The sequence below is a fragment of the Phytophthora sojae genome, assembly GCF_000149755.1.
Source record: "Phytophthora sojae unplaced genomic scaffold PHYSOscaffold_7, whole genome shotgun sequence".
Taxonomy (NCBI): Eukaryota; Oomycota; class Peronosporomycetes; order Peronosporales; family Peronosporaceae; genus Phytophthora; species Phytophthora sojae.
The window spans coordinates 3,587,385-3,611,538 of NW_009258121.1; the positions used below are offsets into that span (position 1 = coordinate 3,587,385).

Below are 24,154 nucleotides of genomic sequence, written 5' to 3' on the forward strand. Positions count from 1 at the left end.
AGCGCCCGCCGTACGTACTCTACCTCTCCAAACGGCTGTCTACAGGGATATCCATCAAGGTGAAGAGTCGAACTAAACAGAGCAGAGCGTTGTGCTAAGCTACGGAGACGGATACGCGCGCGCATCTTACGGCGGCACCATCTTCTGGACGTAGTCGGTGACCTCGGGGTCGAGGTACTCCGACAGTTCGTCCCGGGTCACCCACAGGTAGTCGCTAGCCTTGTCCTGGTTCAGTTCCACGTCTCCGTACAGCAGCTGCGACTTGTAGAAGAACACTTTGGTGCCGTCATACTCGGAGTCGTTCTCGTGCAGGTACTGGAGGTAGCCCATGGGGGCGAAACCCACGGGCGTGGCATCCACCTCGTCGCCCACGGTTTCAGTCACGTGTCGGAGCGCAGCGTCGCGCATCTTCTCGGCGTCCTGCTTCTCGCCCAGCGGGAAGAACCACGGGTACTTGGCGTCCTGGTCCTTGCTCTTGACCAGCAGGAACACGCGGCCCTTGAGCGCGCGGTTGAGCGACTTGCGGTTGTTAGCAGCGTCATCCTCCGTCTCGCGCGGGGCCAGGTGGAAGCCGGCGCCCACGATCTCCTCCGGGTCCTCCTCAGCGTTGGGCCACGGCGCCTCTTCGGGCGTGATGTGCCTGGTGCCGGGCTCCATGAACCAGAAGTCGTCCTCTAATCTCTGGTCCTCGCGCAGGGCCTTCTCGTGCTGCATGACCTCGAAGTCCATCTCCCAGTCCTTCAGGTCGGGCTGCACAACGGGCAGGCGCTCCAACACGCCGGCGCTGAGCACGCGCCACTTCTTGCCATCGTCCACGGGCGGCGACACGAGGAAGTTCTGGCGCTGGGCGCGCTGGCGCGGCTGCTGGCGCGGCGGCGGCGGGTTGCGCTTGCGCTCCTCGATCTTGGCCTTCTGGCGCCACGTCAGGCGCTTCTTCTGGCCGGAAGCGAACGTGCGCAGCTGCTGCGAAGGCTGCGCGCCGGCCGCAGCGCGCGTCAGGCCGCCACGGAGCGCGAACATGGGCGGGGAATGCGAAGGTTAGTGCCGCGAGAGCTGCTGGGCGTGTGTGGCTCAGGCCAACGCTTGCCAAAAAAGCGGGCTACTATTTGAGTCAAATACTGGTAAATACCGGTTCTAATCAATGTGCACCACGTCAAATTGTACCTGAAAACCTGCGACGTGTGCGAAAATGGATTTGGCTACAGCGGTGGTGGGAGCAACTTAGATCTCCTTGTTGAAGAGCGGGTGGTTGTAGCGGCCGGGGACCTTGGCACCAGCTTCTGATGACTTCGCCCCGTTGGCAGCTACGATGTTGCGTCGCGCGTCGGAGCCTGCAGACCGAGCTACGGCCGGTGCATTGCGGCGGTCCTGCATGCCCTTCGTCCAGGAGTCAACCTCCACTCGGTCCTCTTCATTAAATAGCAGACGATGACGCGTGCCTAGCGCCAGCACTCCCTCGACAATAGTAGTCGCCCACGCCACATTGAGTTTGCTGTACAGCGTACGGAGCAGAGGCAAGAGCTCCGTATGCAGGCGTTTAGCGCGCTCTTCCTCGTCCTGTTCCTCTTCGTTGCTGACCATTGCCTCGAATCTGGCCTTCACCACCTTAGCGGCCTTGTTGAACTGGTACGTCTCGTCCGTAAAGAGCTGTGCGTGCGTGACAGCCAGGAACTTCCACGCATCCAGCTTCTGCTCCCGCAGACGCCGTTCATCACCGTCAACGCTCAAAATCACTTCGCGCTTGGAATCCAACGTCTCAAAAAGAGTCTGGAACCCTTTCTTGCCGCTCAGCGTCCCCGCCTTCGCGTTAATCACCTTCGCTAGCGTGTTCATGAAGAGCTCACTTGACTCGACCGTCAACTGACTCGAGATCAACTGGCTAAACAATGCACTGGCCTTGGCAAACTTCTTGTCGACAAGCTGCATAGAGCAATTGCAACAACAAATGTCAACGCCTACATATCATCATGGCAGCAACTTTGTCGATTGTTGCGCTCGTACCATGTATCCCTCGAGCTTGGCGACCGTGGCCGGCAGGTCCAGCGGCTTCTTCTCCACACGTTGGCGCTTCGCCGCATCGTCCTTTGCCGTTGGCTCGTCCTTCTGCTCTGTATTCCGCTTCTCCTCCTCTCGCTCGCGCTTGGTCTTCTTGGGCAGCGCCAAGCCGCCGTACAAGTCGTCGCCGTCCATCGTCTTATTGCTCACTTGGCTTCAGTATAGAACAGTCAAAACCTTACTCGCAGAATACAATATGCCCTGTCATGGTGCTTCAGCTTTGCCTACGCGTAAGTCGCTCACAACTTCATCACCTTCACCTTCGTCGGAGGTATCCTCCGCCTGTTGTTGTCTCCGGGACCATGAAGCCCATCGACGCAACGACCCACGAGTACGCGCGCATCAACGTGGGCGTGTCGGCCCCCGGGCGCATGCAGATCCACCCGCTGGCGCTGGCCATGGGCGTCGTCGGCCTCTTCTGCCTGCTCTTCCTCGTGGCCGCGTCCTCGTACCAGAAGCAGCAGCTGCAGGTCATGGCCCGCAAGCTGCTGCGCAAGAAGCGCAAGTCCGTCACGGAGGAGGACCGAGTGGGCGCCGGCGGCGTGCACCCGGTCTCCGACCTGCCGGGCTTCGCGCGCCAAGCGGCCGAGTCGGGCAACGCGCGCGTCGTCAAGCGCTGGGTCCACTCCACGGACAGGAACGTGGACGCCCGCAGCGCCGAGAACCTCACGGCGCTGCACTACGCCGTTCGCGGCGGCCACAACGAGTGCACGAGGCTGCTGCTGACGGCCAACGCTGACCCGAACGCCATCGACGAACGCAGCATCACGCCGCTGCACTTGGCGGCGCTGGGCGGCCACGCGCTCTGCGTGAAGCTGCTGCTGGACCACCACGCCGATCCGTTCCGAGAAGACGTGGACCACCACACGCCGCTGATCATCGCGGAGCAGAGCGGCAACATTGGATGCGCGCGCTTGCTGCAGCGAGCGATGGCCAAGGCCGCGGTGCAAGACGACGCGTCCGTCACGCTGCGAGCAGGCGCCAGCACCGCGCGGGTCGACAATGCAGTGTAAAGCGCTTTTTGGTGGCTCATTGTCGAGTCTTAGTCAGCAAAAATACACGTCTCAAAAGCTTCTAGCCCCCCCTGTATATCGAGGCGTTCTATAGTTTGGAGTCGCGGCGAACCTCGAACATAGCGGCCAGAGCGGCCACGAGCAGGTCTACCTCGCGTCGCGTGTTGTCCGCGTGAATGACGATGCGGAAGCGCTCTGCACCCTTCGGCACCGTCGGGGAGCGGATGGGGATCACGCGAATACCCATGGCGTTCATCTGCTGGGACGCCATCAGCACGCGGTGGTTGCCTTCGAACACGACCCCCTGGATGGGCGAGTCGCTGGCCAGTAGCGCGTCGCGCGGGATACTCGAGTTGCCGTTCACCTTCTCCTTGAAATACTTCACGAGCTTAATCACTTCGCAGCGCAGTGCGTTGGCTGCGGCACTAGCGCTGAACTCGTGCACGCAGGCGACAGACACGAGCTGGTCGAACGGAAACGCTGTGGTGTAGATGAAGGACCGCGCGTAGTTGACCAGGTAGTCGATCAGCACCTGAGAGCCGCACACGACAGCACCGTGACACCCCATCGCCTTGCCGAAAGTGTGCACGCGGCATGCAAACGCGTTCTTGTACTTGATCTCCAGACCAAGCTCCCGCACGGTGCCGGAGCCTTGAGGTCCGTAGACGCCGGTGCTGTGCGCCTCGTCGACGATCAGGAACGCGCCAACCCGCTCGCAGAGCGCAGCCATGGCTTCCAGAGGAGCAAAGTCGCCGTCCATCGAGTAGAGCGACTCCACCACCACGTACGCACAAGTCTTGCTCGCGTCCTGTTCAGATGAAGGCGACAGATACTTTCGGAGCTTGTGCTCGAGGTCTTCGAGGTCGTTGTGGCGGAACGACAGAGCACGACCCTTAGCATACGCGCGGCTCAGTCGAATGCCTTCATGGCACGAGTTGTGCACCAGCTCATCGTACAGGATCACGTCCTCTGCTTGCGGAACGCAGGACATGACGCCCATGTTGGCAGCGTAGCCCGAGTTGAACAGCAGCGCCGCGTCACTGTAGCATAAATTGAAGGGTGAGTCACTCGCTCAGCGCACTACTCCACCACGACCCCACCCTACCTGTTGTAGAACGCGGCGAGGTTCTTCTCCACCTCCATGAACAGCCGCGAGTTGCCTGAGATGAGGCGCGAGCCCGTGGCGCCCAGCATGGGCGCGTGCTGCCTCTGTAGCTCTGTGTGCCGTGTCTTGACGAGCTGCCGCAGCGGCTGCGAGCGCGCGAAGCCCAGGTAGTCGTTGGAGTAGAAGTCCACAGCGGCGGTAGCGCTCTCGTCCGGCACCTGCAGCGTGCGCAGCGTCCCCACGTGGCGGCGGCGCGCCAGCGCCATGCCGAGCTTCTCGTCCATCCGCGTCATTGACACAAAGTGCAAGTTGTCAAATGGTGGGAATGATGATGTACAGTAGACCAGGGCCTTCTATTCGGAGTAGACATGTGGGCCACACAACCTGATAACACAAACTTCAACTTCTGTTGGCGAACTTCCTGTGTCGGTTGATCTGGAGCTACTGCGAAGCCTTGTGGGTTCTGTTGCTTGGGGGACTAAGAGCCTATCTTGCAGCTGGCAACTCGTTTAGTGAGGAAACACTTAAATGCCAGAGATGAGTTACATCGGAATGCAATTTTTGTTAAATCAAACGTGTTTTTCAGAGTCCCAGCATTCTACATCCGATTTTTGACGACGTCTCCAAACTGTGGAGTCCACAGTGTCTTGTTGCCGCCTTGCCTTCTTCCACGGCATTGCTGGTCGATAGCTACTTAGTTGCCTCCGAATTGCACAACCATCTCTCGGAACGAGAAGTAGGAGAGGTACAGCACGCGTCGGATATACGCCGGGATGTACAGCGTCGCCCGATGTAAGGTTCCCTCCCAGTCGATCCCAAAAATGTATGCGATAGCGGCGTACGTGATCGTTTTCCCGTCTCCAGCCTTGCAGGTCGCTGACAGATCAATCGGCACATTTCTTCGAAAACTGTCCACGAACGCTTTTAGCGGTGTCGCGAACTGCTTCAAGCGCTCCCCGTTGTGCTCCCCATCAGCGAGGGCCTCCGGTTGATCTGGCGGCTCGTACGCAACGAGTTCATCGTACGAGTGGCAAGTTCTAAAGGCATGAAGAAGTGATCGTGGGTGGCCGAAAACTATTTGGTAGAGGTAATGAGCACTTTTGGCCGCTTGACCGTCATCAAGCTTGCAGTGCGCCTGGATAGTCTCCGTTTTGTTATCGTCCCAATGCGTATTCTCGATAACTTCCTCGATTACAGACGGCTGCATTAAATCCAAGCTCAGTCGTCGAAACTCTAGCCGATCACCACTCGACCCCTCTGGTACGAAGCTCAGGAAAGGCGCCCAGCCAGCAACCAAGAAAAACAGCTTCTCAATCGAAAATAAAGGCATCAAAATATCGTGGCAGAACTCAATGGACCGGTCCTTCTTCTCGATGTCAACAAGGTCGACTTCAAATGCCTTGCCAATCTCGATCACGATGAACAATGGACCAACCTCGATCGTCAGATTCTCCAATACAGTAAAAATACTCGGGTCATCGTTCAGTGAGTTGGGGTCTAGAGCACAAGGCATCCCGCAATCGTACTTCGTGCAGCCACTAGTGAAGTACTCTTCGAGTTTTCCGATAAAAATCTTCGAGGCCTTTCGACCGTCAAACTTAAGTCGTCATTCAGGAGATCCATCCCGAAAAACTCGATAGTAATCGTGTGACACTGACGTACAGTATCCATAAAGCTGCTCTGCATAATGGAGGCATCCGCGAACCTATCCATTCTCTGTCGGCATGTCCGAATAAACTCTTGGCTGAACGTAGACTTGCCTAGGCCGGGGATATGGTCTATCAGAGGGATCACCACGTTGCCTTCGCCCCTTTTTGCGCAATTGTAGTTGCCGTGGTAGGATTCGAGAAGCTCTAGCGTCGGACGATCTTGGCTCATGAAAAACAGTTTGCCTCCCTCGACAGAATAGACTGGCTCCTCCTCTTCGTCTTTCCATTGCCACTTGCTGCTAGAAGCGCTCGCTTTTCTACGTTTCGCTGGAGCCTCATCAACTTCATCTTTCGGCTCCTCCCGAGATCTCGTCCGTACCGTCGTCACAGGAACCGTCACGATGACCGTAGTCTCCTTTGTTTGCCCAAGCGACTTTAAACGTGACTCGACAGCCAAAGGCTCACTTGAATTATATGCCGTCTGGTCCTTAAAAAGCACGAGTTGACTTGGCACCCTACCGGGGAGAATGGCTTGACATGCAGCAAACACTGCATTCCGCATATCCTTCACTGTGTTGTCCTCGGTCAGTGAGACTGAGTCCACGCTGGTGCCTGCGAACGGCGTGTTGTTGCCGGCTTCCATTAGCTTATACCAGACCTCGGGCTCTTCCACGAGGAGCGGGTTATCTTCATTCACTCCGTAGAGATCCAAACTTTCGCCGATTTCCAGAGGTGTCTTCGCGTCGCAGCTCGCGAAAACTTTCAGGGCTGAGGCGCGAATTTCACGTGGAAGAGAACGCTCATATTCCTTGTACACTCCCTTCTGAAAGTCTCCAACGTCAGCACCATCAGGAATGGTCAACACTTCCACCACAGTCTGATGTCTACAGCTCGATGCCCCTTTGCCCCACCGGAAATACTTCTTCTGTGCCATCGTCCACCTCTCCACAACGCCGCAAGTTCGAGAATGACAGCGGAATTGCTCTGTTGTACCGCGTATGAATGATGGGTTGTGGTCATGCTCAGCTTACATCTCTTTAGCGCTTAAGAGTGATGGTCGTAACTTCAACTTTCCGGTGGTCGTACGTGTGAAAGGGCTTGAAGACGCGGAAGGGGAGACACCCATAAAGACCAGATCACCCCGTTGGCCCACGTTGGCGATTCCCATCAGTATCTCATTCCCCACAATGAGCGCGGCGCAAACCATGATAACCCTGGCCAGGAGCGCTCGAGAAACGGAGCGTGTGGAGCGCGATCGCTTGGAGCGGGAGCCGTCCTTTGTGTCTGCGCGTTCGCCTTCATCGGCTGTCGATGCGTCTCCGTCGCCTCCGGACGCCGATGGCTCGTGCTGGTCTTCTGAGACCGCATTGGATGGCCGCGTGTTTCGCCGACTGCAGCGCTTCCACCTCCTGCCTTCGGAGCTCAAGGCGCAATCCGACATGGTGGCCACGTACCTACTGGCGCCGAGAGTGCGTCGAAAGGTGCTCGAGCAGCGGAAGCATTGGTGGCAGCACCCGCTGCACCTGTCGAAGGCTGGTCTGGGCACCTTTGTGCAGGGCCGCGAGCTTTTGAAAGCCATCTTGGGCTACCTCTTGCTGTCCCACGCGGCCAACAACTCGCTCCGCGATGCGCAGCAACTCGCTGAAGGGCTCGTGCTCAGTGGCTTCTTGTCACCGGTGCACGAGGCGCGAGAAGCTGATGACGAGCCTCTGGGCGAGCTGTACGTGTCGGATGACGAGTACTACGAGCTCGTCGCTCCCGGAGCCACCGCGATTGTCCCGACGTCCAACGTGGTGGCCTCGGCCACTGTGGACAATGGTTCCGCCAGTTCGTTGCCAGGAGCCATCGTCTCGCCCGTTGGACCGCAGCACTCTCCTGTAAATCCCCCGAAGCCGGCGCGACAAACTCGAACCGCGCTCTCTGTCTGGGCGGTGACGGACGGCGCGACTCGAGCGGGTTTCGTGCAGCGTCGATCGGGGCGAAAGCACATGCGGGACTTACTCGGAATCCAGCCCAAATCGAAGAGCTGCTACGCAGTTGTGAACAAGACCAAGCACCATTCGCTCGTACTGTTCGAGACGGACGTGGCAAGACACGAACTTGTGCGCGTGGGGCTCCCTGCGGCGACCGTGGAGTACATGGCAGCTGACGACAATCCTTCGTGCTTTCGCTTGAAGATTTGCGTTGCTAGCGGCCGTCGTGATGGCGGCGACGACGCGGTCGAGATTCTCAGCTTAAAGAGCAAGCCCGAGCAGGAGCAGTGGCTGCTTGCGCTGCTGGATGCTGGCGCAGCGTTCCTGGAGACCCACCCGGCGATTCTGTCATTCGCATCCTCAACGGCCTCGCTGTACTCACTGCGCGATACGGACGCGAACGGCAAACCCTTCTGTCTGTCAGAGCTGCGTGGTCACGTGGCATTGCTGGTGAATGTGACCAGCGGCTCCTGCAACACCAACGCCGAGCAGCTTCTGGAGCTCGCGGACCTGTCGAAGAAGTACGAAGACGCTGGCCTGAAGGTGGTGGCGTTCCCAAGCGCTCAGTTCGGCGACGCTGAATTCGACAACGACGAGGAGCTGGTGGAGCACTTCCAGGAGCTGTTTGGAGTCCGCTTCCCGGTGCTGACCACGCGCGACGTGAACGGCCCGAACGCGCGCGATGCGCTGCTCTTCTGCAAGACGCGAGTGCCGGGAGCTGCCAGATCCGCAGCGAACGCATTCATCGAAAACAACTTCGTCAAGTTCCTCGTGGATCGCGAAGGTCGGCTGGTCAAGCGGTTCGGCCCCAATGACTTGCCTCTGAGCATGGAAACTGACATCCAAGAGCTGCTGTAGGTAGTTGTCACCTCCTACGCCGGGGACCACGAAGACGGCCTCGTGATCTCCCGAGACGCCATTTTGCTCCATAAAGCGAATTGAATGAAGTGTTTGTTGCTGGAGATGTGGGGTGGAAGATGCAATAACATGTTATTTAATAACCCGCGCATTCGCTTCTCATACGCGCTGCGCTGCTGTCCAGGATGCGAACGCTAGCTGGCTCGGGCTGCTCCATGCGTTGACGGAGCCATTTCCAGGGGAAGATCATCTGGCCGCTGCAAAACTGCACTCGAGCCTCGCCGCCGAACGAAAGGTGTGCCGTCCAAAAAATCTATAGGCGCTGGGCGTTCCGTTCCGCGCGTCGGAGGTGGCGATGCAGCGCTGCATCATGGACTTGAAAGGCTCGGAAGACTTCTAAGCAACAATCTAGTCGAGGAAGGCCTTCTTGTAGGCCGAGTTGAGCTGCTCCACAACGAGAAGCACGATCATAGCGTTGGGCGCGCAGCGCGTGTAGTAGGTCCAGTAGCCGCGCCAAAGCTTGGAGGGGCCCTCCTTGGTCACGATTTGCTTGAAGCAGTCAGTCACGCCCGAGTACGGGTTCTTGCCCGTGACCGGGTCCACCTTCATGTTCATAAGTCGCGACTTGACAAGGTCGAAGGGCAGCGAAGTGAAGGCACAGGCGAAGCCCGACACGGCGCTGGCGCCCATGTTGGTGGCGAAGCCGTGGCCGTACTGGGCCGCGATCATCTCCTTGGCCTGGTCGTACGAGGCCATCATGCCGAGGTTCATGGCGGCGCCGCGGGCCACGAGCGGGATGCTGCCGCGCCAGAGCGTGGTGACGCCCTCCGAGCCGGCGATCTTAAAGATGGCGTCGAACACGTTCTTGTAGCCGCGCTTCTCGCCGGCCTTGGCCAGTGTGTCGGCCTGCATGCGCACGAGGGCCACGTCCATGGGGCAGCCGAGCGTGGCGGCGATGCCGCCCGTGACGATGGCCGACGCCGACTTGACGGCCAGGGGCAGCGACGCGCTCTCGCCGTTGGCGACGCGGCGCGCGATCATCTTGTCGGAGAAGGCGCGGTGCATGCCGAGGCGGGCCGTGCCGTAGACCATCTGACGCGCCACGGCGGCCGAGAGGCCCGCGTACAGGCCGGAGATGCCCTCCTTGGCCACGACGGAGCGGGCCACGCCCAGGCCCGTGACGTTGGAGCCCGTCTGGCCGGCCAGCTGCAGGTGCACCTTGACCAGGTCGATGGGGTGGATGGCCACGGCGGCGAACACGGCCGCCGAGCCGCCGCAGATGTACGGCTGCGCGGCCAGCGCGATGGGGGACTTGGTCGTCGTCGACATGGCGGTGGCGTTTGCTGAGCTGCTCGAGGAGGTTTCGGGAATGGAGTGGTCGGCGTCAGCACCGGCGGTGGATCAGGGCCAAAGTACCGTGCCCTCTGCTGGATTGAGTAGGCCTAGGGCTCGTTGAAACACATGGCTCACCACCAAGCAGAATTGAGCCCGCGCGACTCGTTTCGATCGGAAAATACGGGAGATGTGGTGCACGAGGACAAAGTCTGGTACGACTGAATACTAAACGAATAAAGCGGAGCCGAGTGCGTCAGCAGGGCATCGGTAGACGCAGGTATTGAACACCTAGGACAGGATGTCGAGGCATTTGCTCAAACTTACCCCAGCGCTAGTGCTTGCCGCTAGCCTTGCGGGCTGTTCCGCTCGGCTTGAAAGTGTACTTGCACGCGCGATTTGCGCGGCGCCATCGTGTTGTAAGAGCTGCCGTTCGTGGCGTGGCTCTTTGCCTCCCACGGCGCATGTGAACCTCCGCTCTTTGCTGCCACCAAAAATCCGAGCACCGCCGCCAGCGACAACAACAACAACCCGCAACCAAGCAGCGGAGCATTCCGACGGGATGGGGAAGCTGGCAGCGCGCCAGCGATTCGTGGCGCTCGATGTTGTCGAGCGGTGGTGCTTGGGGCGCCGCAGCAAAAACGTGCCCTACCCGGCGGTTCTTTAGCGACCTGCTTGCTTGATTGGGAGGCGCAGCGACAGGCTGCGTGGGCCGCAGGATGATTGCTATGGCCTCGGCCAGCGCCAAGAATCTTGGCGCTTGGCAAGATCGCCGGCGCCGGATTGGGAGGACGCTGCGACACAGCAGGTTGGTCCTTCGGCTGCAGCTGGGGACGTTTGTGAGTCGCCACCGTCCGCGATTGCACACTGCAGCCGTCCAACATCGGCGTGCTTGATGGTCCCCAACGCCGGCCAGCACGGACTCTCGCGCGCACGTCGTCTCGCTCAGCTAGACGCCGTCGCTGTGGTCCTGCAGTGAAATTGCCGAATGCGCAAGTGGCATTGAAGTTTGCGCGGCCACCAGAACCTTCCGCTTGAAGTCGTCGCGCCACAAGCTTTTCCTGCACTTGTGGATGCTTTGTGTGAGGTTTCATTAGCGCAATGTCGGTCTACTTACTCCGGCATGCATCATGCCTAGCAACGCAGTGAGCGGAGTTCGGCAAGAGAGCAGGTTCTAAATTTAGACCGCTATAAATAGAGCTCCAGAAAATTAAAATTGAAAACAGAAACTGCTAAATACTTTTTGTACCGTACCAGATCAAAGCTCTAGTACAGATTGAAGCTACATCTCCGCCCAATCACATTATTTAATCTTTTCAGCCAATATGCACCAATCTACACTGCGTTCCTCTCTGCTATTGGCCACATCTACAGAACGTCAGTTTCGCTATAAGTAACTTGGCACAGTGACCATGCCGGCGCCGCTAGCGGCGCTGCTGCTGTTGCTGCTGCTGGCTTCGACGCCGCCCCGCGCGCCGGCCATCGACGTGCCCGTGGAGACAGGCTTCCAGTTCACCGGCCTGCATTCCGACTTCGCGCAGCAGTACTACGTGCTGTACACAGAGCTGGACGACACTGCGCAGCTCACGGACGTGAGCGCGGACGCGCTACCCAGCGAACTGCGGACGGAGCTGAGCGCCAACTCGCTCACCTGGAGCGACATGCCCGGCCTGCTGCAGCGCGCCTTCCTCTGGGACGCGGGCTACGTGCTGACGCCCACGCACTCGCTGGCCAAGGTCTACACGCGCTGCGGCCGCACCATGGCGGAGGTCGTGGTGCCGCCCAAGGCCTTCGAACGCGCCGGCTGCCAGGTGCGGGAGTGCGTGCTGCCGGACGGGACGCGCTTCCACCGGTCGCTCAACTGCAAGGCCTCGCAGCTCTCCAGGGCCGTGCAATGCGCAGTGGACGCCGCTGACGACAACTCAGCGCCAGCGTACGCTGCTGTCTGGGGGGACGGAGGAGAGGACGACACGCTGCCGGAAGTGACGGTGCAGCGTCACGCCTACCTGAGTGACGCCGATAACGCCCCCAATTTAATGTTTGCGCTGCATACGACGGCCTACGAGGTGGGCTACACGCAGTGCCCGCTTACGCCGTCGATGGTGATCCCCTGTGCGCCGTACAACTTGGTGAATCAGTCGAGATTCTGCACGCCGGAGCCTGGCGACGTCGCCTCGGCGTGGCTTACCAAGTACGCGGCAGACCACAAGCAGGACAAGACGTGGCTGCTGGTGCCGCTGTGCATCGTCGTCTTCGTCACGTTTGGCACTGTCGCAGTCTACCGCTACAAGTCGGCGCTGCGGGACGAAGCGCGCAGAGAAATCGATTTGTTCATGCGCGAGAATCGTCATTTGTTTGATAATGGAGCTGTGGAAGCGTTCTTGGTGCCGAAGAGGAAGGGCAAATGCGCTCGCTCGACCAGGACAAGTCGCCAGCACCGGTCGTCGTCGTATTCGTCTTCGTCCAGCATCGACAGCGACGACAGCGCGTACAGCTCTCACTCATCCGCCGACCTTGACGGTTCCCAAGTGTCCTTGAGTTATGATGAAGGAAACCAGAATGCAGCAGCATTCGAGCACTTCGACGCCACAATTGGATTGTCGGCGTCTGCGTTTGACCCACTGGCGTCCAACGCTCGCATGAACCCGCTGCAAAACGGTGCTGAACAGGGCCTGGAGAATGGAGACACGACACCCGATGAGGCCACTGCGCGAAGGAACGAGATGGCTATCCAGAGCTTCCGACTATTTGAATCGCATCGCAAGATCCGTCGGCTGCGTATTCCAATTGGTGAGCTGCAGCTACTGCGACCGCTGTCGCGTGGCGCTACTGGTGAGGTATGGCTTGCGCTCCATAACAATTCGCAGGTCGCGATCAAGCAGTTGGTGTCGGAGAAACGCCGCTTGTTGCCCGAGATGGAGATGTTCTTGGCCGAGATCTACCTCATGGCACAGTTGAAGCACCCACACATCGTGACGCTGATCGGTATTGCTTGGAACACGCTTGAGCACGTCATAATGGTGCAGGAGTACATGGAGGGCGGTGACTTGCAGCACTTTCTGGCTCAGCAGTGCTCCAACAACAACACTTCGGCGGCCCCAATAAGCTCAGGTAACACGATCGGAAGGCGCTCCAGCTCCATGTCCGGAGGCTTGCCCCAGGTTGACGAAGCTGCAGCTATTGCGGCCACATCATCCGGTTCTTTCGCCGGTGGACTGGGTGCCGCTGCTAATGGATTGATCCACTCGACGCATTCCTTGCACTCGAGCCACTTTACTTGGTCGAAGCAAAAGCTTGCCATCGCGCAGGCTGTCACGAGCGCATTGGCGTATTTGCACGCGCTGACACCGAAGGTGCTGCATCGAGATGTCAAGTCACGTAACGTGCTGCTGTCGTCGTCTCTGGATGCCAAGTTGTGTGATTTTGGGGTCAGCCGACGCAAGTGCAGCGGCAACGACGATGAAACCAACCTCACTGCGACAGCTGCAGCTGGCACATTATCCTGGACCGCGCCCGAATTGCTACTGGGCGAGGAGTACACGGAGAAGGTAGATATCTACTCGCTTGGTGTCCTCCTCAGCGAGCTCGACACGTGCACACTGCCGTACCACGACCCAGCCTCTCTCTCGGAGCGACTTGTCCAGCACCCTCTTCGCCTGATGCGACGCATTCTCGACGACGGACTGCGTCCCCAGCTCTCGCCGGACTGTCCGCTGCCGATCACGCATTTAATCGCGGCATGCGTATCGCGCAACCCGAAGCTGCGCCCGAGTGCTGCCGATGTGGGTGCTTGGCTCGCTAGTGCACGAGGCGAGCGGTTGCTACGGAAGAGCTCGAGCGTTTTAATCTCTTGAGTACTTCTCTGGCCCACATAAGAAACAACACTTCGGTTTTCTGGACATAACTTTTTACAAAAAAATCGTTTGGTGACTCGCAATACCTCAACCGAAAGCTGCGCATTTGCTCCGTTTCACGCTATGATTTAAAAAATCTAGCAGCAGAAAGAAAAGAGAAACAGCCTTTTATCTGAACTCCGTTTTAGGCAACATTAGGTATTTAAGCGAGGTGCCGTCAAAAATTAGCGATATTAGAAAATAAAATATCACCGTAATCGCGAGTGACTGCTTTACCCTGATGTTCGGTTGTCGATGTTGTAGCGCCTGTTGGAGACGAGTTAGAAGAGCTAAAGTTTTGAGGTTTTTCTACGCGATTATCTCGACATGCGCAGACCCATTTATTTTGGCCAATAGTAAGATGAAACAGTTGATTATACCCAATCATATGTGACATGTGGTTCACATTAAATTGAGGTTTAATGCCGAATGTTGTTTCTTAAGTGGGCCAGAGAAGTACAGTACTTAGGTGTAGCGTAGTGTGTGGTGAGCTAATAGTTAACATGCCCTTAGACTTTCTGTTGGAGGTGATTCAATCGCTCTACAGGCAAGTGAGCAACGTCCACGCGTAGATGCCCTATGTTGTTCAAGAAAGTGCCAACTTGGCTTTCCATTTTCGACTCCCCGATAGCTGTAGGCGCTCAGAATGCTGCAGCGCAAGGCAGACCAGGCATCGTTTGTCACCATGACAGTGCCAACGACCGGCGTTCGGGTCTCCTCTGAGCTCACGCCGCTCCCTGCATTCTTTCCGCGCATCGATGCATCTCTGAAGCTACTGGTAAGTACAGCAGCGTCAAGGAGTCGTCGATGTCAAGCCGGTCAAGCTGGTTGCGGCGGGTTTTCAGCGCGTTGGCAACGCTGGGCCGCTCCGCAACCTTCGAAGCGCCGTCGGCTATATCGGACCTCTTGCTGCGCCTCTGAGTCACTTTCCGTGGAAGCGCGCTGAAAGCGGTCGGCGCTGAGCCCCCTCCGGCTCGGACGAGTCACTCGAGCCAGAGCACTCGTCGCCGAGTGCTTCTCATCGAGCGGAGCTGTAGCATGTCCTCTGACCACCGAAAAAGAAGCGCTCGTTGAAGATGTGAACACGGAAGCCCCTTTGTTGACAACAGTGGGCGGGCTCGGTTCGTCACGAAGCGAGTCGCACTTGGTATGGCTTACTGCCGCAGCGTTGGCGCGCTTCGCGACGGCCCTGCTGTTGCTGCTGCTGCTGCTGTGGGTGCAGACGACATGCCTGCCGAGTAAGCAGTGCCTGTCCCGACCACGCTGTGCCGCCCGCTGGCAGCGGGCCGCTGCTGGCCCTCGGTCCGGACGACCAGGCCTCGCTCGCGCGATTCCCGCCAAAGATGAGAGACCACTGGTCTCAGTCTCTAAATCAGCGTGCGTTCGCGGATCTCTGAGACTCTCAGACCAGAGACCGGTCCAGCCGTTGGGCGCGATCTTATCCAGCGCCGCTTCGTCTACGAGCGGGCGCGATCTCGGTGGCTCGATCGAGCATGCTTGCGCTTTGCATGGCCGGTGATGAAAGCTGCAGATCGCACAGCGGCGGTGGCGGCACAGTGGCCAAAAGTGAGAGAGAGCAAGCACAAGCAAGCAGGCAAGCATGCGTGCGGCTTCACGCTCGGATGGGCTCACGCTCTGGCCCAGCGCTTGCAAGCACGCAGTCGAGCTCCATACTGCGGTGTCGATCGGGGTCCGTCGGCTGCGTCGGCGTTCGAAAATCCGAGGCTGATGATTTGGTTCGGGCAATAAGGTTCGCCGCGCGTTCGGCGCGCGTTACAGCGGTCGGGCCAACTTCAACCCGTGCAACGGCCGCGGACGGCGAGTTTGTATGGCCCCGGTTGGAGGCTGCCCGCTCATCCCGGGCACGCCATTTCCTGGCTCGCGACGGCAACGTGCTGCCCTACCTGGCTGCTGAAACCAGTGCTGTAGCTGGGTTGAGCTGCCACGGTCTCTTTTGGTATGAGATGGTCTCCTTTCGGCGAGCGAAGCGGAGATGTAGTGCTGCTGGCAATGCTGGCTCGCTCTGTTTTCTCTGACACCAAAAGCAGGTCGGGCCCGCGGGGTCCGTTGAGTGTGCGGGCCGGCGTTCAACGACACGGCCGCAGCGGCCGGAGATTGTCGCTCGCGAACGGCAGGGCGTTTTCGCCGCTGGACGGCGCGCTGCACCCATTGACAATGCTCCTGCAATGCGGCGACGCGCGAGTGAGCTGCAGCTGGGCGGACACCGTGGCGCGAGTCCCGCGTTGCGACGCTGCCGAAGCGCTCAGCGTGCAGCTGCATCGCCCCGTAGCGCCCTTCGCTACAGCATCAAGCCCAAGCCAAACTGAGCTGGGCGGCGAGCGCCTGCTGCTGGGCGGAGCTGCTCGCTTTGTCGTCCAGATAAGATGTGCCAAAAAGTATCTTCGCCCCGTCCCTCGTCACCGGGGTGCGATCCGGCGGCACGGTCTCTGATTGGGCGACATACAACACGGGCAGCGCAGCTCCCAGCAAGCAACTCGACGGCCTCTTTCCACGGTTCATTAGCGGATTTCCAGCGCCGTGACCAACCCGCGGTTGAATATCGAAAGCTCCGCGCGGTCAGGCAATAGTCAATCGCCCAGCCCAAATGCCGTCCGCGAAAACTGCCCGCCCAGCGGAGGACTCAAGCCGGCCACCGCCGCCCAAGCGCGCGCGGCTGTCGCACGGCCGCAAGAGCAAGCCGGCCACGGCCGGAGACGGAGACCTGCCGGCCGCGCTGGCCGCCACGGCCGCCGCCTGCAAGGTGCCCAAGTTCCTGCGCTCGCTCTACGCCATCCTGCAGACGGAGGACCCGCAGGTCATCTCGTGGGTGCAGAACCGGGAGCTCAAGCCCAACAGCGTCACGGCCTTCCACATCCTCGAGATGGACCGCTTCGAGCGCGAGATCCTGCCCAAGTACTTCAAGCACCAGAAGTTCGCTAGTTTCCAGCGCCAGCTCAACAACTTCGGCTTCCGCAAGTGGACCAAGACCCAGTCCAGCGGCGTCTGCACTTTCAGCCACAACTGCTTCCCGCCGGACCTGTCGGCGGCCAACAACTCCAACCTGTCCATCCGGGACCAGTGGCGACAGAAGAGCACGCAGGTGATCCCGCCGCCCGCCTCGGCCGTGGGCGGCCAGCCGATCAAGAGACGCATCGTGGGCAACGGCATTGCCAAGGCCAAGGTCAAGCAGCAACAGGTCAGCAACCCCGCGCGTCGGCGTCCTGTCAACGTGCAGGTCCCGTCGTCACGTGACATGGGCGACTCGCCCGTGTTCGCCGAAATGTACCGCAGCCCCAACTCGAACGCCAGCATGGAGAGCAGCGCCTTCCGCCACAGTCTGAGCCACCAGCCGCCTCTCAAGAAGCTCGCTCGACCGAGCATGAAGCAGGAAATGATGGAGCCACTCAATGGCCTGGAGGCCTTCTGCGACGACTCGTTCAGGCAGTTCATCTTGCCGCCGCTGCAGCCGCACCACCTGCTGTCGGCCACGCCGAGAGGTGGCACTCCGTCGTTCTCGAAGCACAGCGACTCCAAAACCCCAGGTCTGGGTGCCTTCAGATACTCGCTGACTCCGGTGAACAACGGTAGCAGCAGCAACGTGCCGAGCACGTTCTCGACCGACTCGGGATACCCCAACAGTAACAACGGGTTCAAGCCGTTCGACTTCAAGCACGACACCCAGCCTCACCCGTACCCATCTGCCGGTGGCCACCAGAGCAGCAACCACGGCGCTGCTGATGCGGCAGCACTGCAAGGCGCCTTCCTGGAGCCGTGGATGTGGGACGCACAGGCCTCGTCGTCGAGCTTTGAGATCGGATCGTTTCCGCTCGAGTTCGACTGCAAGAACGATTTTGACTGCAAGAACGAGTTCGAGTGGCAGGAAGGATCGTGTGGCAGCAACTACCAAGGCTCCACGGCTGCGGCTAACTGTGGCGGTCAAGGCAAAGAGCAGTGCCATCAGCAGGATCGCGGTGTGCCGTCCAACACTGAAGAGTTCGGCTTGGACAATCTGCTCTTCGTCGAGTGAACGGAGTCAGCGAAGATTAATGAGGTGCTCAAAATGGCACCGAAACGATGATGACAAACACGCGCCGGCGGCACCAGTCGGCGGGCGTGTACCAACACCGAAGTGAGGCCCTCCCTGCATAGTAAGAAGAGCTCAGACCATCGGCGTAGCGTGTAATTGTAGTGCGTACGTGGCCAAACACGTCGACCAAGGAAATCAACCAGTAAGAAGAAACACGTAGCTTTTTGAATCCATTCAAGATCCATTCATTACAGAGTTAAAGGCTTTGTTAAGACTGCAGTCTGCAGTCCGACTGGCCCTGAACTGCTACGCCGTCGTTGCGCTCGTCGGGGACGCTGGCGTTTGTGGTCCTGACGCCCGTGGACGAACCACACCTTCTCCATCGCACTCGGAGCAATTATGCTCGAGCACCATCGAGTTGTACACGATCTTCTCAATGCGATGGCCCAGGCATCGCGGGCAGAGCTGTATCGACGAGCGGCGGGAGGGCAGGAGGTTGTTCTGCTGCTGTTGCTGCTGCTGCACCCATTTGTCCAGGATGCCGCTGGCTTCAAGTTCCTCGCGACTGGAGTACCCGAGCCAGTTCATGCCAGCGTTCGCGCTGGGTGTCGACCTCCACGACATAGCATGCTCCGCGGCCCCGCTAGCAGGAATTCGAGAATGAGCGCTATCGTGGCCGCATTTGATTGGGCTGCTTTGCAACGAAGAGACGCCATGGACGGTTGGTTGGTGGCAACGCCTTCCGCCTCCTCCCAGGCCTTCTAACGAATGCTCACGCTGCGCGTGGCTACTATGGCCGCGATGCTAGCTCTACGTCTAAGCCTGTGCAGAGGCATCGACTTGATGGATTGGTGCTTTCGCATCCTGTCCGAAACAAGAGGAGCGACTACCAGTAGGTGGGGCCAGACTGGAATCCAAGAAGCAGTGGGTTTCACACGAACAGCAGCTCAACACGATTCAATTGCATTGAGCTGCTGTCTTAGTGAAGTCCTGCCGTCCACATCAGCGCCAGCTACTGGTGACAGAGGAGCTGATGCAACTTGTCCAGCAGAGGCCTCGCAACGCGGGACTCGCGCCACGGTGTCCGCCCAGCTGCAGCTCACTCGCGCGTCGCCGCATTGCAGGAGCATTGTCAATGGGTGCAGCGCGCCGTCCAGCGGCGAAAACGCCCTGCCGTTCGCGAGCGACAATCTCCGGCCGCTGCGGCCGTGTCGTTGAACGCCGGCCCGCACACTCAACGGACCCCGCGGGCCCGACCTGCTTTTGGTGTCAGAGAAAACAGAGCGAGCCAGCATTGCCAGCAGCACTACATCTCCGCTTCGCTCGCCGAAAGGAGACCATCTCATACCAAAAGAGACCGTGGCAGCTCAACCCAGCTACAGCACTGGTTTCAGCAGCCAGGTAGGGCAGCACGTTGCCGTCGCGAGCCAGGAAATGGCGTGCCCGGGATGAGCGGGCAGCCTCCAACCGGGGCCATACAAACTCGCCGTCCGCGGCCGTTGCACGGGTTGAAGTTGGCCCGACCGCTGTAACGCGCGCCGAACGCGCGGCGAACCTTATTGCCCGAACCAAATCATCAGCCTCGGATTTTCGAACGCCGACGCAGCCGACGGACCCCGATCGACACCGCAGTATGGAGCTCGACTGCGTGCTTGCAAGCGCTGGGCCAGAGCGTGAGCCCATCCGAGCGTGAAGCCGCACGCATGCTTGCCTGCTTGCTTGTGCTTGCTCTCTCTCACTTTTGGCCACTGTGCCGCCACCGCCGCTGTGCGATCTGCAGCTTTCATCACCGGCCATGCAAAGCGCAAGCATGCTCGATCGAGCCACCGAGATCGCGCCCGCTCGTAGACGAAGCGGCGCTGGATAAGATCGCGCCCAACGGCTGGACCGGTCTCTGGTCTGAGAGTCTCAGAGATCCGCGAACGCACGCTGATTTAGAGACTGAGACCAGTGGTCTCTCATCTTTGGCGGGAATCGCGCGAGCGAGGCCTGGTCGTCCGGACCGAGGGCCAGCAGCGGCCCGCTGCCAGCGGGCGGCACAGCGTGGTCGGGACAGGCACTGCTTACTCGGCAGGCATGTCGTCTGCACCCACAGCAGCAGCAGCAGCAACAGCAGGGCCGTCGCGAAGCGCGCCAACGCTGCGGCAGTAAGCCATACCAAGTGCGACTCGCTTCGTGACGAACCGAGCCCGCCCACTGTTGTCAACAAAGGGGCTTCCGTGTTCACATCTTCAACGAGCGCTTCTTTTTCGGTGGTCAGAGGACATGCTACAGCTCCGCTCGATGAGAAGCACTCGGCGACGAGTGCTCTGGCTCGAGTGACTCGTCCGAGCCGGAGGGGGCTCAGCGCCGACCGCTTTCAGCGCGCTTCCACGGAAAGTGACTCAGAGGCGCAGCAAGAGGTCCGATATAGCCGACGGCGCTTCGAAGGTTGCGGAGCGGCCCAGCGTTGCCAACGCGCTGAAAACCCGCCGCAACCAGCTTGACCGGCTTGACATCGACGACTCCTTGACGCTGCTGTACTTACCAGTAGCTTCAGAGATGCATCGATGCGCGGAAAGAATGCAGGGAGCGGCGTGAGCTTAGAGGAGACCCGAACGCCGGTCGTTGGCACTGTCATGGTGACAAACGATGCCTGGTCTGCCTTGCGCTGCAGCATTCTGAGCGCCTACAGCTATCGGGGAGTCGAAAATGGAAAGCCAAGTTGGCACTCTCTTGAACAACATGGGGCATCTACGCGTGGACGTTGCTCACTTGCCTGTAGAGCGATTGGATCACTTGTTCGCACCCCTCACTGCGCTACGATTTTTTCTTACAGTAAACTCGGAGTAGAAGAGCTCTTGAGACGTTCTTCGATAGGTGGTTTGCGCGGGTGGACGTGTCGAGTACGTGAGAAGAGATTAAACCTTCCCTGAGTATGTGCTGTGTGAATTGACGATGCATTCAATATCGCTCTTATTGTACCGGTAGTTTGCTAACCGATACTACTTTTGCTTCGAACTGGGGAAAATGAACATGAATTGCAGGGTCATCGGGGAATTTAATGCGTGCGAGAACCAGAAACCATTTCATTTTACCTCTTGTCGTCGGAGGAACCGTGCCATGCGGATGTTTGTTTTGGGTTTCTAGATAAATGACGACATGCACAGCTTCACATTTTCAGCTCTTCGTATCCCATAGTTTCCAAATTTGCTGATAACGGCGTCATGTTTGGTGTTTTTGCCCTCATGGCCTTGTCATTCCACTGATAAGTCAACTGCAATGCCCTTGAGTACACCATCCATCACAGCTCGTAGCGGAGAAGCTCATCAAAATAAGCCCAATTAATCGTGTCCTTCAGATGATCAGACGCCAATACTCAACAAGTTCAGCATAGGAACCACACGCTTTGAAGGCTCAAAGCAGCAACCGTGGGTGGCCGCAAGTTCTTTCGAATAAAACTGTTTTTTTTCTCTTTCGTCCTCCTCGATCGCAGGGGGCTGGAGAATTTGAAGGCCGAGTCGTCGAATCGAGAACTGGTCTAGTAAGGCGTTGGAATGGCTCGGGAAGCTTTCAGTAAAAAAACACGCCCACCGAAAATAAAGAAACCAGGATTTCGCGGTAGAACTTCATCCATCGATCTCGCTTGTCGGCATCAGAAAGCTCAACGTTGAAAGCCATCTTAATGCCATCAACCACGACAAACAATGGGCCAACTTCGTTTGCAATTTCTTCAAAACGACCACAAAATTCAGATGATCTTGAATCGGACTGGGATCGAGAGCACGAGGTCTGATACCATGCGTTCGAAAATACTGGACGAAGTACTCTCGAGTTCCTCAAACAAATTCTTGGCAGCCCTAGCTCAGTCAAACCCCAAGAGGAAATCCCATTCCAACAACTGTAGTGTGATTGCGTGGCACTTCCGCACGATTTCTAGCAATGCGTTCTTTTCCTAGTCGATTTCTAACAAACCATCGCAGTTTTGGTTGCATATCCGAATGAACTCCTGTCCAGACGTTGACTTTCCTAGGTGCTGCTTCGCACGATCTTGATTTACGATGAACAGTCTGCCTCCCAACAGAATAGACCGGTTCACCATCCAATTTTCATCGCCACTTGCTGCTAATAGGATAATTGGTTTTCCACCGTCTCGCTGGAAATTCATCAACTTCATCGTCGGACTGCTTCCATACTACGGGAACAGTAACAATGAGCACGGATTCTTCTGCTCAATCAAGGGATTTGATCTGAGCGCTGACTTGTACCGGTTCATTCGAGTCATACTTAAGTATGTCAGTTGGTTCTTCGTAAATCGTGAGTTGACTTCGGAGAAAAGGGATCAGTATGCAGCAAAGACAGCTTCACGCAGATTCTACGTTATAAGCAGTCTCTCAGGCCGCAGCCGCAGTGAAGCTCTTGAACGGAGTGCGTCCGCCGACTTTCCTTAGCCGGAACCAAACCGTGGCTCCACAGTCAACCAAACTTTCTTTTCCGTCTCGCCGTCCGCAAACTCTTCGAGAGCTGAAGCATGAATCGCGGACGGAAGATGATGCCTGGCATCGATTGAAAACTGCTGTGCGAACAGCCACAATGGCAGCACCACCAGGAACCTCCAAGTCTTGTACCGCGCTCCTTGACTTCTCTTCAACAGCGAGTTACTGGAGGCGAAAGCCTGCAGTGGTAGGATTTTTTACTACCCTTATTTCACCCTGACCGGAACTTTTACCCGGACCTTTTTCCCGGGTAAAACGCCAGGTCAGGCCAAACATCCGGGTAAAGCAAGAGTGTGCATTGAAGTGATATTTAATAGCAGTGTTTAATGTAAGTTATGGTGTGTGTTGAGTTATGCAGGTGCGTAGCTCGACTATTCAGCGCGTCGCAGCATGATCGCAGTCTGGGGGCTAGAATGACCACTCCTCCACGCCATTTTCTTCATCTGGATCGTGGTCACTGTCCGAGTCAAGGAAGAAGTTGTAAGTGTTAGCGTGCTCATCAATTTGCTGCTGCAAGTCTTCAGCCGACTGCGCATTTCGGGGTGGCTCATCTTCCTTCGAAGAGTGATCAGTTTCGCCACTACGAGCTGATTCGACTGAGCCGTCGGACTGGTCGCCAAGCTCATCATAGTCACCTTCATCTTCCGACTCAGGCGGAACTTCAAATGTTGCTAAGTCGGGGGCAGCCGGCAACTCAACGCGTGGTGGACGCTGTTTCTTCTTGCGTAGACCGCGCGTGATGTTGGCTTGCCGCTGCGCGTAAGCAGTTGAAATTTTGGCAATTGTAGAAACAAAGTGTCGAAGCTTGGGGTGGGGCTTGAACGCGGCGTTCATCTCCCTGTTAAACCTCTCCAAGGGGTTGTTTGTGCGCGCCACGATAGTATTGGCGATACCAAACACATTCCACTCAGTGATGTAGTATCGCTCAAGCCAGGTTTTTCTAAAGTAAACCCAAAAACTTTTCCACTCACGGCGTGAGTATGGGCAATTGTTCGCGATGCACCTCTGCTTGATCTCCTGCTTCACCCATGCGATGCCCTTCGGATCGACGAGGTCTGGATCAATTACAGTGAGAATGTCCAAGACGCCAGACTCCATAGCGATAGTCACTTCGTCGTCGGAGATGCGCTCGTCTTTCAGTCGCCGGCGAATGGCTTGTTTAAAATGGAAGAAACAGCCCACCACTTCAGCGTTCGGGAACCGGGTCTGAACAGATGAGATGAGGCTAAACTCGAAATCACATACAATTTCTGCAGGATTGAGCTTTTTGCCGGTGTCGCGGTAGATGAGATGCAGGATATCGTCGTACATGGACTCAGTCTGGGACGTACAGAGCACGAAGTATACCGGTGTGAACAGGTTACGCGCTGGGTCATCCACCATTAAGATCAAGCACTGGCGAAATCCTCGTGGTACAGATCGAAAAGTACCGTCGAGGAAAAGAGATACGCTGTTGTAGAGTAGGAGCTCTTTCAGCGCAGGATGGGCCCAGCCTAGCACACGACTTGGTGCTTTCTTAGGATCGGGGTGGGCCGTTACCAAATGGAACCGGAAGAATGGGATGGCCGAGTCTTTCACTTTGGAGAAGGGAGGGACTTCCACAACTCCGTGAATATCACCACCGTAGTATCGGCGGCGAATGCGACGGATACGCCCGATAACTTGCTCCTCTGTCAATCCGTCTAACAGCTCTTCTCTATCGGGACCGTAGAACGCCTCGCATACTTGCTCCCAAATGTCGCCCTCTGGCATTGTTGGATTTTGGGTTGCTAGC

The 24,154-nt window shown here is 57.9% G+C and overlaps 11 protein-coding genes across 11 annotated transcripts; 4 read left to right on the forward strand and 7 right to left on the reverse strand.

Moving 5' to 3' along the window:
- Nucleotides 1-126: 126 nt before the first annotated feature.
- On the reverse strand, nucleotides 127-1,020 carry PHYSODRAFT_361579 (hypothetical protein; the record flags this gene model as incomplete). Its single annotated transcript, XM_009534635.1, has 1 exon — nucleotides 127-1,020. The coding sequence occupies one exon, from the start codon at nucleotides 1,018-1,020 to the stop codon at nucleotides 127-129; it is 894 nt and encodes a 297-aa protein (XP_009532930.1).
- A 201-nt stretch (nucleotides 1,021-1,221) lies between these two features.
- Nucleotides 1,222-2,190, reverse strand: PHYSODRAFT_517723 (hypothetical protein; the record flags this gene model as incomplete). The annotated part of the gene is made up of 2 exons (XM_009534636.1): nucleotides 1,222-1,920; nucleotides 2,002-2,190. 2 exons carry the CDS (start codon nucleotides 2,188-2,190, stop codon nucleotides 1,222-1,224), a joined length of 888 nt encoding a protein of 295 aa, XP_009532931.1.
- A 236-nt stretch (nucleotides 2,191-2,426) lies between these two features.
- On the forward strand, nucleotides 2,427-3,131 carry PHYSODRAFT_563339 (hypothetical protein; the record flags this gene model as incomplete). The annotated part of the gene is made up of 1 exon (XM_009534637.1): nucleotides 2,427-3,131. The coding sequence occupies one exon, from the start codon at nucleotides 2,427-2,429 to the stop codon at nucleotides 3,066-3,068; it is 642 nt and encodes a 213-aa protein (XP_009532932.1). The 3' UTR covers nucleotides 3,069-3,131.
- A 25-nt stretch (nucleotides 3,132-3,156) lies between these two features.
- Nucleotides 3,157-4,466, reverse strand: PHYSODRAFT_249080 (hypothetical protein; the record flags this gene model as incomplete). Its single annotated transcript, XM_009534638.1, has 2 exons — nucleotides 3,157-4,108; nucleotides 4,174-4,466. The coding sequence occupies 2 exons, from the start codon at nucleotides 4,464-4,466 to the stop codon at nucleotides 3,157-3,159; spliced, it is 1,245 nt and encodes a 414-aa protein (XP_009532933.1).
- A 401-nt stretch (nucleotides 4,467-4,867) lies between these two features.
- PHYSODRAFT_337019 (hypothetical protein) lies at nucleotides 4,868-6,756 on the reverse strand (the record flags this gene model as incomplete). The annotated part of the gene is made up of 2 exons (XM_009534639.1): nucleotides 4,868-5,623; nucleotides 5,836-6,756. The coding sequence occupies 2 exons, from the start codon at nucleotides 6,754-6,756 to the stop codon at nucleotides 4,868-4,870; spliced, it is 1,677 nt and encodes a 558-aa protein (XP_009532934.1).
- Nucleotides 6,757-7,009: 253 nt separating this feature from the next.
- PHYSODRAFT_517244 (glutathione peroxidase) lies at nucleotides 7,010-8,653 on the forward strand (the record flags this gene model as incomplete). Its single annotated transcript, XM_009534640.1, has 4 exons — nucleotides 7,010-7,597; nucleotides 7,715-7,783; nucleotides 7,847-7,930; nucleotides 8,048-8,653. The coding sequence occupies 4 exons, from the start codon at nucleotides 7,010-7,012 to the stop codon at nucleotides 8,651-8,653; spliced, it is 1,347 nt and encodes a 448-aa protein (XP_009532935.1).
- A 109-nt stretch (nucleotides 8,654-8,762) lies between these two features.
- Nucleotides 8,763-9,982, reverse strand: PHYSODRAFT_548251 (hypothetical protein; the record flags this gene model as incomplete). The annotated part of the gene is made up of 1 exon (XM_009534641.1): nucleotides 8,763-9,982. The coding sequence occupies one exon, from the start codon at nucleotides 9,980-9,982 to the stop codon at nucleotides 9,062-9,064; it is 921 nt and encodes a 306-aa protein (XP_009532936.1). The 3' UTR covers nucleotides 8,763-9,061.
- A 1,433-nt stretch (nucleotides 9,983-11,415) lies between these two features.
- PHYSODRAFT_424746 (hypothetical protein) lies at nucleotides 11,416-13,836 on the forward strand (the record flags this gene model as incomplete). The annotated part of the gene is made up of 1 exon (XM_009534642.1): nucleotides 11,416-13,836. A coding segment is annotated over one exon (2,421 nt), but the record flags the coding sequence as incomplete, so codon positions are not given.
- Nucleotides 13,837-16,483: 2,647 nt separating this feature from the next.
- On the forward strand, nucleotides 16,484-17,905 carry PHYSODRAFT_515663 (hypothetical protein; the record flags this gene model as incomplete). Its single annotated transcript, XM_009534643.1, has 1 exon — nucleotides 16,484-17,905. One exon carries the CDS (start codon nucleotides 16,484-16,486, stop codon nucleotides 17,903-17,905), a length of 1,422 nt encoding a protein of 473 aa, XP_009532938.1.
- A 227-nt stretch (nucleotides 17,906-18,132) lies between these two features.
- Nucleotides 18,133-18,545, reverse strand: PHYSODRAFT_287000 (hypothetical protein). Its single transcript, XM_009534644.1, has one exon. The coding sequence runs from the start codon at nucleotides 18,527-18,529 to the stop codon at nucleotides 18,212-18,214; it is 318 nt and encodes a 105-aa protein (XP_009532939.1). The 5' UTR covers nucleotides 18,530-18,545; the 3' UTR covers nucleotides 18,133-18,211.
- Nucleotides 18,546-22,788: 4,243 nt separating this feature from the next.
- PHYSODRAFT_337026 (hypothetical protein) lies at nucleotides 22,789-24,132 on the reverse strand (the record flags this gene model as incomplete). The annotated part of the gene is made up of 1 exon (XM_009534645.1): nucleotides 22,789-24,132. One exon carries the CDS (start codon nucleotides 24,130-24,132, stop codon nucleotides 22,789-22,791), a length of 1,344 nt encoding a protein of 447 aa, XP_009532940.1.
- Nucleotides 24,133-24,154: the final 22 nt, after the last annotated feature.

Excerpts from the sequence above, each read along its gene's own strand:
- PHYSODRAFT_287000 (XM_009534644.1), bottom strand. The coding sequence starts at position 18,529 with ATGTCGTGGAGGTCGACACCCAGCGCGAACGCTGGCATGAACTGGCTC.